This window comes from Aptenodytes patagonicus, chromosome 3 (genome assembly GCF_965638725.1).
Source record: "Aptenodytes patagonicus chromosome 3, bAptPat1.pri.cur, whole genome shotgun sequence".
In the NCBI taxonomy this organism is placed as follows: domain Eukaryota; kingdom Metazoa; phylum Chordata; class Aves; order Sphenisciformes; family Spheniscidae; genus Aptenodytes; species Aptenodytes patagonicus.
The window spans coordinates 119,516,452-119,532,809 of record NC_134951.1 but is presented as its reverse complement, the minus strand read 5'-3'; the positions used below and the strand labels follow the sequence as shown (position 1 = coordinate 119,532,809).

General features: G+C 36.3%; 1 protein-coding gene across 8 annotated transcripts in view; it reads left to right on the top strand.

Annotated features, from left to right (window-relative positions):
- GPCPD1 (glycerophosphocholine phosphodiesterase 1) overlaps positions 1-16,358 on the top strand; it is a 49,051-nt gene that overhangs the window by 16,811 nt on the left and 15,882 nt on the right. For 7 of the 8 annotated variants that reach the window (XM_076334935.1, XM_076334936.1, XM_076334938.1 and 4 more), the window contains exons 5-12: positions 4,523-4,598; positions 6,403-6,444; positions 7,742-7,865; positions 10,633-10,879; positions 11,966-12,128; positions 12,218-12,350; positions 12,586-12,640; positions 14,641-14,733. In XM_076334935.1, coding sequence (XP_076191050.1) covers positions 4,523-4,598; positions 6,403-6,444; positions 7,742-7,865; positions 10,633-10,879; positions 11,966-12,128; positions 12,218-12,350; positions 12,586-12,640; positions 14,641-14,733 — 933 coding nt within the window. The remainder of the gene's footprint in view (positions 1-4,522; positions 4,599-6,402; positions 6,445-7,741; positions 7,866-10,632; positions 10,880-11,965; positions 12,129-12,217; positions 12,351-12,585; positions 12,641-14,640; positions 14,734-16,358) is intronic. The other variant, XM_076334942.1, reaches the window with a different exon arrangement.

Sequence of the window (16,358 nt, the reverse complement as noted above, 5' to 3'; positions counted from 1 at the left end):
TTTATTTCAGTAATTTTTTTCATTAGGCATTGCATGTGATTAATCTCCTAAATTTGATAGGCTTGCAATATATGATCCTTCAGACACTGTTAGCTTTTTATATCAATGCAATTTTGTGTCATGGCCTGTAGTAGGATAACTTAAATACATGTTTAATCTTAAATATATGTTAGAGTCTGAATATATGAATTTGACACCACATAATTGAGTAAATCATGCTGAAGACAGATCCAGCTGAAGTTACTGTTCCTTGCTTTCTATATCAACTGCATCTTTGAAGATGCTCGAGATGGACATGGTGGCAAAGCTGGGGGTGATACATGTTTACACAGAGAAATGATAGTTCCCATATTATCCAAAATATTGCTACAGACTAGATGTGACAATACATATAATAATTCACATTTTGGGGGGAAAAAAAAAAGTATTTTTCTCACCTCCCTTTAAAAAAAAAAGTCATAATTTGATCTCAGTTAAATTATTTTGCTTGAAAGATAGTACAATGTCATGGGAAGTTTGGTTTGTTTGCACTGAAGCATTTTGGTGTTAACAGATTGTGGTTATGTAAATAGAGTGGGATTTTTTTCTACATGATATATTAAAATTTATAGAATATTTGTAGGAATACAAATAAATGTGTATACAATGAACATTTTACTATAAAATTGGTGCAAGTATTGGCTCCTGCATATCAAGAGCTTTTACTATGTTGTAAACATTTTAATGATAAGAGTAATCTTAAGCATTTTAAAAGAAAAGTAAATACATACACTTGATGAAATAAGACAGTAATTTAAACTATTTTGCTCAAGGTTTGTTCTTTTCTTAAACATAGGCCAGTACCAGTTACCTTACTGTGAGGATCTTCCCATGTTTTATTCTACACATACCTTCTGTTTGTTTGGGGGTTGGGAGAGAACCAAAACCCCATTGTCTGGAATTTGTCTTGTGTATGTTACATGTTTTAGGAGAATGCTTTGATATGTATTGTTTGCATGATGCATATTTGAAAACCTTAGTAAGGAAAATACATACCTTATTCTGTTAAGCTATGTTCTATATTTGTTTTTCCAACAGTAAATAAGCATACAAGTTTAGGGTTATTTCTTTCAAGGAAAGTGTGAAATAACTAAGCTATCCGTGCCTGTAGCAGGACTTTTAAACCTGGATTGGTGAACACTTTTCACACTTGTGAAAATATTGTTTATTTATAGAGGTTTCAAATGAGACTTAAATTTACTTTTCTAAAATGTAAATAAATCAAATCCATTTAGTGCCTGGAATATAGTAATAAAAGTTAAACTTAGGTCTAGGCTCAGTAATTTCTATAATATCAGAATACCTTAGAAAAGCTTTTGCTAGACTTAACCATGTTAACCATGGTTAACCTGATAATAACAAAGGAACACCTCTACTGTGACTGTGCTGAGATAGCAGATTGTGTGTTAAACTGTTACTGGAAATACTAGAGCTATAAAATCTTTATTTAGCCCAGGACTTCCTGGCAGGTGACTTATATGTGCTGTTGCCTTGCAAAGTTAGTTACAATGGCTGAATGGCTTTGGTTGATTGTTTGGTTTTGTGTTTAATTATTGTCTCTCATGGTGCAGAAATCCAGAGACTTTTTTGTCAGAAATCCAACATCAGCAGTTAAGTAATTAATTTAGCTGTTTCATGTTCTTGAAGTAGATTAATATTCTTGAAACAGTTTTAAGAAGTGTGGTTGGATAAATGTAGTTGTGTGGTGTTTTTAAGACCTCCCCCCGTGCCTACTCTGTTGTATTGCCTTGGATCAGGGATTTTGGAACTGGCCTCCTAAATAATCATTTAAACATCCATGGAAGTGCTTTCATTTTCTAATTGTACTGAGCACCCAAGCACTTCATGCAGAGTGTGCATCAGACTGCTTTGAACCTCTGGAACATTATTCTTTATAGGCATTTTACCCTTTAAGACCTTCAAAATTGCATCAGATGTTCAGCTAAATATAAATCAAGCAAAATAATTTTTATGTATTTGCTTTTAAAAAAAAATTCTGTGTGTTAGTAGAGAGGGATCCATGTCATACAGTGCCACTTACTGTAATCTCAGTGTACTGCCCACTGGGATGCTTGATGTGACATTTGGATGGTGCCCTTTTAAGACTGTCTTAGCAGAGGCTGACTTTTTGGGTAACAAAAAGTTACCCAATATGAATATGATGACATGACTATTGATGGATGAATGAATATTGATGACACATCATATACTTCTGCTACAGGCTGATCTGAACTGGGCTGTTCAAATGCGGTCAGCATATGCCACTGAAATTACATCAGTATTTTAACCTCATTGTAACAATGACTTCTGTTATTTGTAATTAAAATATTATTTAAATGCCTATAAACACAAAGACAGTCTGAGCAGGGATTGTGAGAGGGCTCTCAGTCATGTCTGTGCCTGTTCTCTAATCCATTGCCCCTTTTTTCCAGGCAGCTTTGCTTGGCTCTTATTAGTATGGAAAGTGTTGAGGGTTCCTGGGATTAAATGCCTAATCAGCCCACTGTATTCCTTTCAGGGGATGAAATTTTGCTGAATGTATCCAGCGTGTTGTGCTTATTGTTGGGATACTGTTACTCAGTCTCATTCATAATTTTAGAAGCTAGAATTAAAATGTACAATTACAGAAGTGTAAGAAATAGACTGGTATTGGTATTTTAATACAATATATTGGGGGCTTCTACAAGGAAAAACCTTTGCTTACCTTTTGAAGAAAACATCTTAATCCATGTTAGGACAGATTTGCATTGCCCAGGTTCACAAGCTACAAGTTCTGTATGTGTTCATGGGAGTCGCTGTTGGAGAGCTTGCAGGCCTGCATAGTGTTAGGAAATGGTAGCCTCCCTGCTGGCAAACACAGGTTTCAGCTTCGGAAACTGAGACTGTGACATGCAAGTGTGGATCTGCTGTAAAGAGGGAGGAAGATGCTTCTCATTATTTACTTTTCTAGAAGTCCATAGGAGTGATCATTGTGGCAGCAGTGAGAAGATGGGAATTAAAACTGCCCTATAACAGGAATAAACTGAAAACAATAATATCATTTTATTTATATTTACATGCATTCTATCTTTAAAGCAGAACTTTAAGCATATGTATTTTATTCTGACATGACCCTTAAGTATAGATGCCTCTGAATTCATTAGAAAAATTAAATTGCTTTTAGCTAAGACTCACAGAGCAAACCTGTCTTATTGAGCACTTTTTAAATATTTGGCGTTTGCTGTTAATTCATTCAAAAGCATAATAGATTAAACGTATTTGATCTATGTCAAGAAATCCCATCTGCTGCTAAAGAATTTATTTGGTGAGCTGTAAGATAACAAAGCATTATGGTACTGTGTAATTATACTGCTGAGTTTGAAGCTTGTCTGGATGTCCCTGTTGATCCGAAATCTATTTAAACAAGAACCTGAAGTACTGGGACAAGTTGGCGTTGAAGCTTATGACTTTGGCAATTGTAGCAAGTCTTTTTGGAAATAAGAATTACTTAGGCCCAAAACACCAAAATGACAAACTCTACAGCTATTTGATAGTGGTTCTTATGACTGATAGTAACAACCACGCAATGTTAAGGGAAACTTCTTAGGGTGACTGAGCTGGGAATCAGGCATATTCTTTCTGTTGCTAGCCAGTGGTTACCTGAAAGCTTTAACCTAGAAAGCTATTTCAAACTTAAATTGTTCTGAGAGAAGAGATTGAGTTATTGTTCTGATTATCTATCTGAGTCTTCGCCATGTTTGTCAACAAATGTAGTCTTTTAAGGGACAGTAATCTTTTTTTGGTGAGAGAATCTAATTTATCCTGCTCCAAATGGAATAGACTGCAGGGGCTTCACTGCTGGCCAATTGGGTAGTATCAGTGTCTTTTTCCTTCTGAGGCAGCAAAATTCCAAGTATTTATGTTTTAATTAGATGGTAAATAATTTGCTCTTCTGTACCACAACTAAAATAAGTGTGTTTTATAGACTTTGAATTAGTCAAGCAAATTTTGAGGGAGAACCTACCCCTGCAACTGTTAAGTGCATGAGTAGATGATGAGTGCTGTTTGGAATTAGAGATGTGGGATATGTTTTTTCATAAATTGTTGCTTTAGTATCTTAAGAAAAAAGCAAGCATGCTTAATGAGTTCAGAGACACTTTGTTGTTTTTGTATGAGAAGGAAATTAAAGTAGTCCAGCAGAGTAGCTGTAAGCAGTAAAGATTTAATAATTCCATGTAACTTCGCCACCCTGTCAGACTTTGTCACAAGTTTTGTCATATGTGTACCCAACACATCAGATAGCATCATCAGCAGTTGCAGGGGTAAGAAACAAGCCTGATCTGTTTTCTTTTTCATTCTCTCTTCTCTATCCCCCTCTCCTTCTCTTTCTTCTTTTTTTCTTAAATCTGTAAGTTTAGTTCACAACCATCCCAAACAGCTTCACGGGTAGAAAATCAGATATAATAAAAGAAATTATTGCAGACATTTAACTTTTAAATTACAGACTATCGATGGTCCCTGCGAAGTCATAGTTCACACGTGGGAGACTCATCTACAACCACGATCAATTACCCCTTTAGGTATGGGCATCAACTGCATCTGTTTGAGGCATATGCATAAGATTGCTAATATGCTGCACATTGGTTTAGAGGGATTGATAACTACAGTTTTAAAATAGTTAAATGTATTAATGTGTTGGAGGTATAAACTTTTTCTTTGCACAACATGGGCCTTACTCTCAAAATAGATATATAAATAAGTGGCTTAAAAATGGAGTGGATGTGAAATTCTTTGCTGCCATCCTTAAGATTACGTGGGTTGTTTTTTTTTTATTAATTTGGAATTGTAATAATTTTCTGTAAGTTTAATTCTTTGAGACTAAGGATCCATATAATTTTTTTCAGAGAAAATGTGGGGAGGGGGAGGGTGTGAAGTCACTGCTGTTTTTATTTAACTACTATTTCATTAGTAAAATTTTAAAGCAAAAATTCTTAATTAGGCTTCTTTAAGTAAATGGATTAATGTAAATAAAACCACGAATGGGCTTATTTACTCGGCAATTTAGCAGTAATTTATTTTGCTGGAAGAAAAGGTGGCATGCAGACTCGCATACAAGTTCCTAATGCTTTTCTGAACAGGGGAAAAGTTTGGTTTTTAAGAGTGACTGAAATAACCTTTGAATGTAGCTTGTAATTTAGATCTCTTCTGCTGCTACGGGATGGCATGTTTCATGCGCTGTCTTTCCTAGGATATGCAAAATGTTATTTCCTCTACGCTTAGGAGTTTACATCTATTAAATACCTTCTGATATATTGAAAAAATGTCTTTTAGAAAGAAGCTGGTATTAAAGAAACTGTTTGTTAATCATGAGTAGTACCATGATCACGTTTCCCTCCCCCCCTTTATTTTTTTTTTTATTTCAATTGAATTAGTTAAGTGTTTCTATTCCTGTAACAAGATTATGTTTCTGTATTTTTCAGTAACTGATTAACGAAGCAGCCTACCCTCTGTTAGGGTCTAGACTATCTCTAAATTTGGATAACTTCATTCCAAACAGTTAGGATTCCCCCCCCTCCCCCCAGTAATACTCAATGCTTCATAAGCAGTCTTTAAGAAAATGCATCAAAACCAGGATGTTAGCACTTGGTCATTATGATCCTAAATTGTTGCCTGTGGTTATTAAAAATTGAGGGCAGGCCCATGATTCTTAGGAAAAAAATGGGATTAATGGCTGTAGAGACAAAATTTTGTTAAGATTTATGTTTTAAGAAACTTACAGTTTGTTTAGACTACTGCAATTCTGTTAATGCTGGTGAATTTACTTAGTGTCTTAAGATTTCAGTTATTAAAACTTTGGAGAGGGTGAGGATAAAAGTAAGTGTGAAATGAGTGTTTTGAATATTTCATCCTAGGTTGGTTTCTGTCACCTGGGCAGAATAAGCATTTTAATTGTGACTAACTTGATTTAGAAGCAGTTTTCTTGTATGTTTGCAAGAAACTTTAATGTCTTTGACACTAACAAGAAAAGCATCTTAGATCATAGTAGGATGTAGATATTATCAGCAAAATACTGCAGCAAACTAGGAAATTATGCAACCTTCTTGCTTTTCTCAGTTCAGATTACTTCAGGTAAAACATGGCATCTTGTGTGTTGATTTGGTTTTTCTTGCAGAAACTAAGAAAAAGCATAAATTGGGAAAAAGCTTTATAGAAGGTTGCAGTAAACATGTTTATTCTTTGTCTGTTTCAGTTTTCCTACGTTTTAATTAGATATACTTTTTAGAAGTGAAGTGGAAAAGTAGATTAATCTAACTTGGCAATGATTTTTTATAATGTGAATACTAATTAGTTTCTTTCATTCTTTTCCCCTCCTTTTAATTCTAGAAAATGAAATTACAATTGATGATGGATACTTTGGAATCCGTAGTAAGTGAGATATATTGACCTTCACTCTTTACCATGTATTTAATTTTAACAAGATTAAGTGTTGTAGTTGAAAAAATATTTGAAATACTAAGTTAGTTGTGACAGGACTTGCCTGTAAGTGATTGTTTTCTCTGCTTATATGGTTATTTTTATATCCAGCATTTGTGAATTCACACTCAGGCGGAAATCCCTTCTAGTGTTAATAAAAGACTGCTAGGAAGAGTTGAAATATTGTCAGTGTGCTGGTGTTAAAGGTTGAAATTTGCAAACTTTAGATCATGAGCATGTATTTTTTGGAAATACAGAATAGAATATTAGCTTTCTCTTAAAACCTGGCCTTAGAAAAAACTCTTTGTGCCTAGAAAAATATTATCACTTACACTAAATGTACACAATCTGCCTCTTCAGTTAGGCACGTAACTGCCAAAACCTCTCATAAGCTCAAACCTCATGTTCTTTTTGTGTGCGTATGTCTCACTTTTGGCAGTTCTAACCCACCTGTCACTTAAAGCTCAATCCTGTGGTGCCTGAGATAACTCTTTGTCAGGTCTCATACATCTTGTCTTAAAGCTCTTTCATTTTTCTTCATATCCTTATCGAATGATACGTTTTGCTAGGAACTCTTCAAAACTGCAGGGTCTGCTTCAGCACCTGGTCTGGCAGCTTGGGCTTTCTGGCCATCCTGCTTGTAGGCTTTCCTTGTCCTGGTGGTGAGGTTGAGGATTCTCCTCCATGCTTTGATTCCCCATCATATCTGTTGCTATATCCTGTCCTGCAGACTTACACTGCTTTACTGGCATTGATTATGATAAGCTAATTTGACACCTGTATCTCAATAGAAACAGGGAGTCTCAAGTTGCTTATGAATCTTCAGAGTTTTTGTCAGTGTTACTCCATGTGTTGGGAGATCCCAGGACAAGGGAATGTTATGTCTGCCTTTGGAGACTTAACTTAGCCCTTGATTCCATGAATAAAATTAACACTGGAATACTTAGTGCTCTCCTGCAGACAGTTTAGACATGAATCTGGTGAGGATCATTGTTCCTATTTAATCTCCTTAAAAGCCAGCAAACAACTGCAGTATCTGTTGTTTATTCTGGGTAGTTCAGAAAAGACAGGTGAAAGGATGTACTCAACAATTGCTCTGGAAATATTATTGAATAAGGCCGGTGATAAGGAGGATTGTCTGGAAGATGGTGTCAGAGGAACTGTATTTATATTTTGTATGTTAAACTGTCTAGATTTCCCTAAAATAAGTTATTAAAGTGTCTTCTACTTTTTGTTTAATTTTTGATAGATGGTATTGAAACTGTGGATGCTGGGTGGCTGACTTGTCAAACAGAAATAAGATTACGTCTGCATTATTCTGAGAAACCACCTGTAGTGATATCGAAGAAGAAATTCAAAACATCAAGGTTTAGGTAAGAGCCTGCTCATCTCAGTTTGCAATTTATCTGATGTTAATTGTCAATACTAGTGATTCTTTTTTTCTTAATTAATGTAGCCTTTCAATTAATTTTGGGTTGCTAATAGGGGTGTACTATCAGGCCAATTTCCAAGTATTTAGGCACTTTGTAAAAATACGGTGCTAACGTTAAATCAGTGGTGTGTTTCAGTTACCTCATTTTATTATTAATGTAGTGTGAAAAGAGTTTCTTCTGTTTCAACAAGGGAAGACAAACAGTCAAAACTGTTCTAGTTTCACTGCTGACTTAATACTTTTTGGTTCTTGCTTTTCTGATAGTTATTAAGCTACTAAATATGTATAAAGCAGATGTGATAGCACAAGTTAAGCAGTAGGTAACAGGTGTCTTTCACAAATACTTATTCCATACTTGCCTTGGTGTTTCCTGCTTCTTGGCTGGAACTGTAGTGTTCTGAAGTAGTTCTCTGCTGTTACTTTTCAGAGAGTTTTCATCTTTGTTCTTTTCTCTTAACTTCTTGAAAAGAGCAGAATGGAAGTGGAAGTTGGGGGAAAGGAAAGGGAGAAGGCTTCCTGTTTTTTTGTTGCTTACTACTTTTTCTCCTTACCAAAGTAAACAGCCCTTTCCATTTAATATATAGTTAATACTCCACTGGCATTACAGATTTCCAGTCAACATCGATGGTGGAGATAACAGCATTCTCTAATCACTTCTGTTGCTGTTTAGGTCAGTTTGATGTTTTTTATCTGTAGAGGTGTCTCAAAAAGCAGGCATTATTATAACTATACAGTTGACTGACAGAAATGGGTATCTTAGTCCTGATGTTTTGAGGACTGTGCTATTGCCCTGAGTGTTTGATCTCCTTCCCCTCTTGAATTTCTGGGATCTGGAGCTTGCTCTCTCTTCCCTGCCCCTCTTCCCCCCACCCTGCCCCCGGCCCCTTTCCTTCCTGCATGTGGTGGTTGGTTGGGTGGTTTTTTGGGGTTGGTTTTGGGTTTGGTTTTTTTTTTTGAGCTCTGTGGTTGCCAAGCTTTATCCCAGCACATATCGTTGTACTGTGTGGTGTAAGCTTGTTTTCTGTATCTTTCACGGTCTTTTTTTTTTGGGGGGGAGGGAAGAGTTGAGATGTATAAAAACCTTTCCTCCTTAACTAGAGCCTGACACATCTCTGAATGCATGATGATTGTTGCTACTAACAATCCTCAGAAAAAGTGCTTTTTCACAGCAGCAATTTTTAGGTAGTATGTTAGCCATGTGTTACTCTTACCAATGGGAAAGAGGGGAGCAGGAGTGCTCAGATCCTTTGACAGACTAACAGTATTTCTCCCACTCCTAATCTTGCATACAATCCATCTTCTTGTTTGGAAAGGATTGTGGTTCCCTGTTTTTCTTTGATGGAAAACATTTAAAAAAACCAAAACCAAACCAAACAATTTTGTATTCAATTGCTAGAAACCAGATTTTGAGCTTGTAACATATGAGCAACTTCCAGCACACCACTATCAAAGTTATTTACAGATCACTCAGTTAACCTGGGAGTTAATTCTGTACTGTGTGCCTTATTTTGATGGTCTGACACTTGATTTTTTTTTTAAATTATTTTTATCCTTCCCCCACGTGCCGCCCCTCCCCCAACTCTTCTGATGAGGGGAAAGTTTATTTAATACAACATTCTTCAGTGAGAATTAATACTTACGTCCTGTTCTCTAGAGCTTTGCAATTTTTCCTTGTGTGTTACAGCAGGTAGAGAGATAGCAATTTCTGAAGCCTGATCTTTGTCTAAATTAGACAGTTGAAATCCAAACTTGATAAGCTGGATGCACTCATTAGATACTGTTTTCCACGTTCTGCCTAAAAAGTTAGGTAGTTTTTGTGACTGTCACTTGCTATGGCAGTGTCATTTTTCAAGTTTGTGGAGCATCTGTGTTGTGACTTTTTTTATGAGGGTATTAAGAATGTGGACTTAGTGTAAAGGATTTCTATGATTGTAATTGTTTCTTTGAAATACAACTTCAGTTTTACTAGTGAATGGACATCTAACTAAATGATAACTCTTTATCCCATCTGTTGCTTAGATGATTCAGAAAGGGATTTGGATTACTCATATATGCTTCCGTCACTGGCATAATTCATTCTGTTTGGAAGGTTTGCTCTGTAAAATGAATTCTGAGTCTTAGGGAGGCTTATTCTTCTCAGTCCAGGATTTTTCAGAAATTGCATTCAGTTTACTTTTAAATGATCATTTAGGATTTCTCAAGGGACTTACTAATTACTTCAGACTATCTTGTTTATGTCTAATAGAATACATTTATCTGCCTTATTGGTGTTCAGAGAGACTTATAGTTGTATCAGCAGCCACCAACGTTCAGGTGTTGATCTTGATGATTACTGCTATTTTCAGTGCTTTTCATTAGCCTTTTGGCATTATGGGTATAAATCTCTGGAGAAAGGCTGTCTGTTTGGCAACCCAGATCGTTAGTTTGGTGGAGTGCTGCTTCTCAGACCATTAGTACAGTTTTTACATTTATCCAAGTTCCAGTTTTGGAAGTGACTTGAGCACTTAAATCTGACTAAAATAAGATTTAGACAACAGTTGCAAACTCTGCCTTTTGTGAGGGCCCACTGTGTACACTGTAGATGGTGGTGTTGAGAAGAATTCTTGTGCTGTTGTATGAGCTTCTGCTCAAGCTTCTTTCTAATTCTTCGTTATTTCCAAAGACACTCCTGTGACTTAACCATTTGTTTTGTATTTCTGGTTGAGTAGAGTAAAATTGACTCTAGAAGGCCTAGAGGAAGATGATGATGACGAAGAGGGCCAAGAGAAAACATCCCCTACTGTCCCTCAGAAAATGGCAAACACTGTGGAGTTCTCCTTAATAAGTAACAACGAATATAAATGTCGACACTCTCAGCCAGACTGTGGCTACGCTTTGCAGCCAGACCGATGGATAGAATACACTATACAAACCATGGAGCCTGATAACTTGGAATTAATCTTTGATTTTTTTGAGGTATGTCTCTTTACCACTAAGAAGCAACTCCAGTCTGCCTTCAGGAGTTAAAGGAGTTAATTACCATGAAGGTTTCACTATTAGGATAGGGCTATTGCCTGATATTCTTGATCTTTTGGACTTGTGTAAACAAAGCCACAAGGCTATTGGCTACTGCCCCATTTTGCAGAAAGGTTTTGTGAGTCTTCTTGGTATGGCATGGAAAGCTTTGCAGTTTCTGCTTATTTAGAAGTACAAATAAGACTCAAATCTTGGTGTATGGTACTACATGTAGTTAGGTCGGCTTGATTTTTATCCTTTATCAGAGATCAGTTTTGCTTATCCTTTTTTAATCTGAACAATGTGTATATGAACTAGTTAAATTACAACTATTTGATCTTGATTTTTTTAAGTTATAAACAAAGAGATTTCTCTGCACTGACTAGTGCAAATTAAAACTGGGTGCTTGCTGATTCTCACTACTACAGCTGTTGTTTTGCACTGTATTTTTTTCTGAAAGATTTTAATATTCAAAGTCCTTTTTAATAGCAACTTTTGTCTCTTCATACTGTTTATGCAGAAGAAAGTTTTAAGCATTCTCTCTTCAGTCTAAAAATACCTTTAGATCACTTACGTTCATAATTGTAAGGTGACTACATAGTTCCTGAACCTGATGATGGTCAAGAAATATATGTTCTGCTTGCTAGTTGCCCTCTTCCTTCCCTGCAAATGAATATAACCTTATATTAAGCATATATATTATTCCCGTTCATCTTTGTTCTAAACATGACTTGGGCTTTTTAGAAGACAGACTATTCTACGCATGCAACTTTGATCTGAAAAGCTGAAAATCTAAGAGTTTTCAAAGACAAATGTACATGACTTCCTAGATGTCCATCAACAATTTCATATTCCTGATCATAACTTGCAACACACTGTTATATTAAACAATTTTTAGCCTGAAATCAATGTTTTCTGTAACACACAAGAAATTTCTGTATATATCTTCCTGAGGAGCAAGGTTTCCATGAGAAAGAAGAGTTTGTTTAGCATTCTCACCTACCTATAACAGTAGGTGTTCTGGTTTTTTGTTTGTTTTGTTTTTAGGAAGATTTAGGTGAGAAAGTAGTACAAGGTGATGCGCTCCCAGGTCATGTAGGTTCTGCCTGCCTCCTGTCATCCACAATTGCAGAGCTTGGGAAGAGTGCTGGAATTCTTACACTTGCTATTATGAGCAGAAATCCAAGGAAGACAATTGGAAAAGTTAGAGGTACAGTTGATGCAAACAGATGTAGATAACTTTACTGGAAGTCATCCATTATCTATTGACATGTGAAGCATTTGGTATTTTTCTTGTAGTGGACTACATAATTATTAAGCCGATCCAGGGATACAGTTGTGATATGAAGGCTTCATATGCAAAATATTGGAAACCAAGAACAACTCTAGATGTTGGACATAGGGGAGCGGGAAATTCTACAACAACAGCTAAGTAAGTTCATTTGCATTTTAATCTGGGGGTGTGTGTTATTTTAGTTTCACTGACATCAGTTGAGGAAGTGGACAGTTTAAAATAAAAAGCTACAACCCATAATCATTTTAGTCACTTCAATATCAAACGTGGATGTTCTGTAAAACAGAGACTTCTGATTTGTATTTCTGTTGTTTCAGTGGACTTCTGTGCTATGCTGCATCTAACAAAACCTTTTTCTTTGCTGTTATTTCAGACTTGCTAAAGTTCAAGAGAACACTATTGCCTCTCTGAGGAATGCTGCTAGTCATGTATGTATGCACATTTGCACGCACATAGTACCCGTATAGTTAAAACTTGCTCGGCTTGTGTGCTTAATTTCCATGATTCAATACAACGAATGGTAATTCAACTGATAAAAAATTACATCAAATCACTGTGGAAATTCCCTGAGAGATAGGAAGGGAAGTAATAGCTAGATTAGACTCTCATTCTTAAGTTCCTCAAGAAAAACCCAACTTTGATCTAATAAGTTCTGATGGTGTTCTAATACAGGGAAAATTTTAATCTCAACCCTGCAGAGACATAGGGTTGGAATAATTTTGAACAAATGAATAAAATTTTAGCTCTGCTAGAGTCTGTCAGCATAGTCTGAGGTGGCAAAGGTGTCGCTCAGGAACTGCTGAGTACCTAAAATTGGTGTCCAAAAATCAGACTTGGGAGCTGAGCTGGTAGAATAAAACAATCCTTTGTTTCAGTGCTTGCTACAATGAAGACTTTAAATCCTAAGATGAGACTTTCAATTTGGGAGATACTAGCTAGCTTCAGGTGATTAAATTCTGTGATTGAGGTGGTCACTTTTATTCCTTCCAATAATCTTGGTCACTGAAGTGATCTGTGATAAGATTGATCTAGACAATCTAGTGAGACACTGCAGCAGAGTAGCTGGAGTCAGAAGCACATTCAGAGGTTCCTTGTCTAGCTCCTGTTTTCACAGTGAAGAGCTGTGGTTAGTTATGTAAAGATGCTGCTGTGAGATCACCTGCCACTTAACTTGTAGGGTTCCTAAGCCTTTTCAGGTACTTCTTCACTAATGTAGATTCTTACCAAACATCTTTTGAAGTTGTTAAAGGGATGGGAGCAGCATCTAGAGTATTATGCTTATTGGCTACTGATTCTGGAGTACTGTACTCCCCAAGAGTCATACTGAAAGCTTTCTCTCGTTTGGGAGTCAGGGTATAATTTGAACAGTGGCTGACTGCAGAGCAAAAGAAAACTGCAGCTACTAAATGATCCTTTTGAACAGTAATTTTTCATTTCTGGGTGGATGCTGCAGGTTTATAGACAGCTTTCAAAAAGCCCACAAGAAGTATGCATTGAAGCAGAAATTTACTATGAAGTCATCAGCAGCATCACCAGAAAAGTACTTTCAATTATTTGCAGATAGAAAAGGCTGAAAGCCACCACTCTAAAAATATTTCTGCTGAGAAAAGGGCTGAAAAAAGCCTGTCCTATTTTCTTTCTGTACTGATTGAAAAAGAGTAAGCAAGTCAGGATGATAATTTGATGAATAGTATTCTTGGAGGCCTTTCAAAGGAATGAATTACGGACAGTGAGAATAAGTAAAAAAAAATTGTTTCTGTGTGTTTATTTCTGTCTTTCCGGCTCTCCCTCTTTTCAAAAAGATTGTACTTAGAGCTCGTTTGATCTTTCTTCCTTTTTAAGCTTCACAGAAAATAACATACAGTTGTAAAGGCTAGGAGAATACTGGATGTAGCTATTTCTGCTCTTGCACATGTTATAACACGCTACTACTGTGTTACTCACTAGCGACTGCAGAAGCTCCTCAGTATATGGAATATCTCCCTAAAGCTTTGCCAATTTGTAGCAATCACTTGTCTCTTGGTGGGGTGTTGGGGAGGAGGGAGGAAGGGCACCGCGAAGGCATCTGTGTTTAAAAACATCATCTTAGCCTTTCTCTGAAATCAAGTTTACAGTACTTGAATGTTACTAGAGGGTTTACAAGATTAAGCAAGTTTTATATATATATATATATATATATATATATATATATATATATATCAGAGCTGCATTATGGTAATTTAAAATACTTTCCCATATGATTTTTTTTTTTTTCATTTCTAATCCATTGTTGAGTATGAATAAACTGGTAATAGCCAGTTGCATTCAACTTCTGGTTGATGTCCAGGACCTGTGAATACTTGGCAACTTGTCTGCAGTTCTGTAGTCCTTGTGCATAAATAGTTAATTGGTTTTTGTTTTATTCTGTGTGTTTTTCAATTTCCTGTAGGGAGCAGCATATGTGGAATTTGATGTACATCTTTCTAAAGATCATGTGCCTATTGTATACCACGATCTCACATGTTGCATGGCCATGAAAAAGGTAAAGATGATGATATCTGTATCTTATCTTTAAATGCAACCATTCCAGAAACTAAAATGCCAAGCTCTCATAGAAATAATTCTGGGGAATCAAGGGATGGAAAGGGAATAAATATGCAGCATTACTGTGTGTATAAAGTAGAGCAGGGAAGTTGAGTTTTTCCTTTTGATGTTGTAGCAACAGCATTTCAGATGCATGGTTTGAGACTCTTCAAGCCTACATTGTAGTTATTTTTTTAGTTTTTTTTAATTTATGGTTTGGAAGAAAAATGCAGACAACTCCACTATATTCAGTAGCACCTCTGGGACTCTCTTAGACTGTCAGAGTCAGAACTTCTAGTTGTTTCTTTTTTGAGGGACAGTTAGTGTAATTCTCAGCATGATTTCTCACTCCTGCTGATACTTAAATGTATACTTCTCTTAAGCAGTTACGTACTCATAAATGCTCTTTAGGTCAAACCAAAGCCTATCTTGTTTGGTATCCCAGTAGTGGCCAGTAGATGGAAAGCAGAAAAGTGGAAGAAACAGGGATCTCCGTCATTTAGGGGGTTTGATTAGCCACAAATGGCTTGGCTTCCATTAGTTTTTCTAACTTTCTTTAACCCTTTTACTTCTGCATTTTGCTCTGTCCTTTAACTGTGAGGTAAACAGTATATTTCATGTCTCGTTGGGACAGTAAGTGAGGCTGAAGAACTGCTTTTGGATTGCTCAGTGGAACAGAAGGAAAGGAGTGAAGACAGAGGTTCTAGGAGCAGGAAAATGGCTCCTGAAAGCAAGTGTCATGTTCCTTTCCTTGCTTACCTCATGAGGTTGCAGTTGTTGTTCCTTCTTTTTTAACCAAAAACTCTTTTCTGCTGTTTCTGTAAGCGTCAAGAGTACTATAACATAAGAAGCAGTGAACAGTACTGTTACTCGTATGTACAGATAAGCATTCCTTAAAAGGTGCTCTGAACAGACTATCACAATACCTCTTAAATACCCAAGTTTTATGAAGCATAACAATTGAATGTTTTCATGGAGTAAAGTGACATGACACTCCTTAATATCGAGAGAACCATAGGCATAAGGACCGGTGACTAAAAAAACCCACTGAGGTGCTGGTCTGTTGCATGTTCTCCACTGAGGCCAGAATAGTTGCATTCAGCAGCAGTACAAAGAGGTTGGACTCTGTTCTAGTTTTCTTCCTTTCTAGTTCTGGCAGTGAAAAGAAAGATAGCATGGCAGAGCAGACTGCAAGATAAGTTCTCTCTTTCTTCTTGGCACTAAGTCTGTGTCATCAAATTCTCACACCTGTTGCAATATTGCAATTTATAAGAAGTTTGGTTCTGAACAGTTGTGGAAATGGAACTTTGACTAAGGGAAATGCATATTCAGTGTATATTGAATCAGTATTGTTGAGTAAAAATGTCTTTATATTGAAGAGGGGAAGTGAAAAATGGATTGACAGAATTTTTTCAACACCAGATCTTTAGTTTGGGGGCAGGGTATGCGTGTTTCAGTTTTACCAGGACACTTGTCTTTTTTTTATTAGTTTCTGAGACATTGGATAGACAATAATTGAGCTGCCTTGGAGTATTTTTTAATGCATTTCTTTACTTGCAAACTTTTTTCCTGAATACATTAACT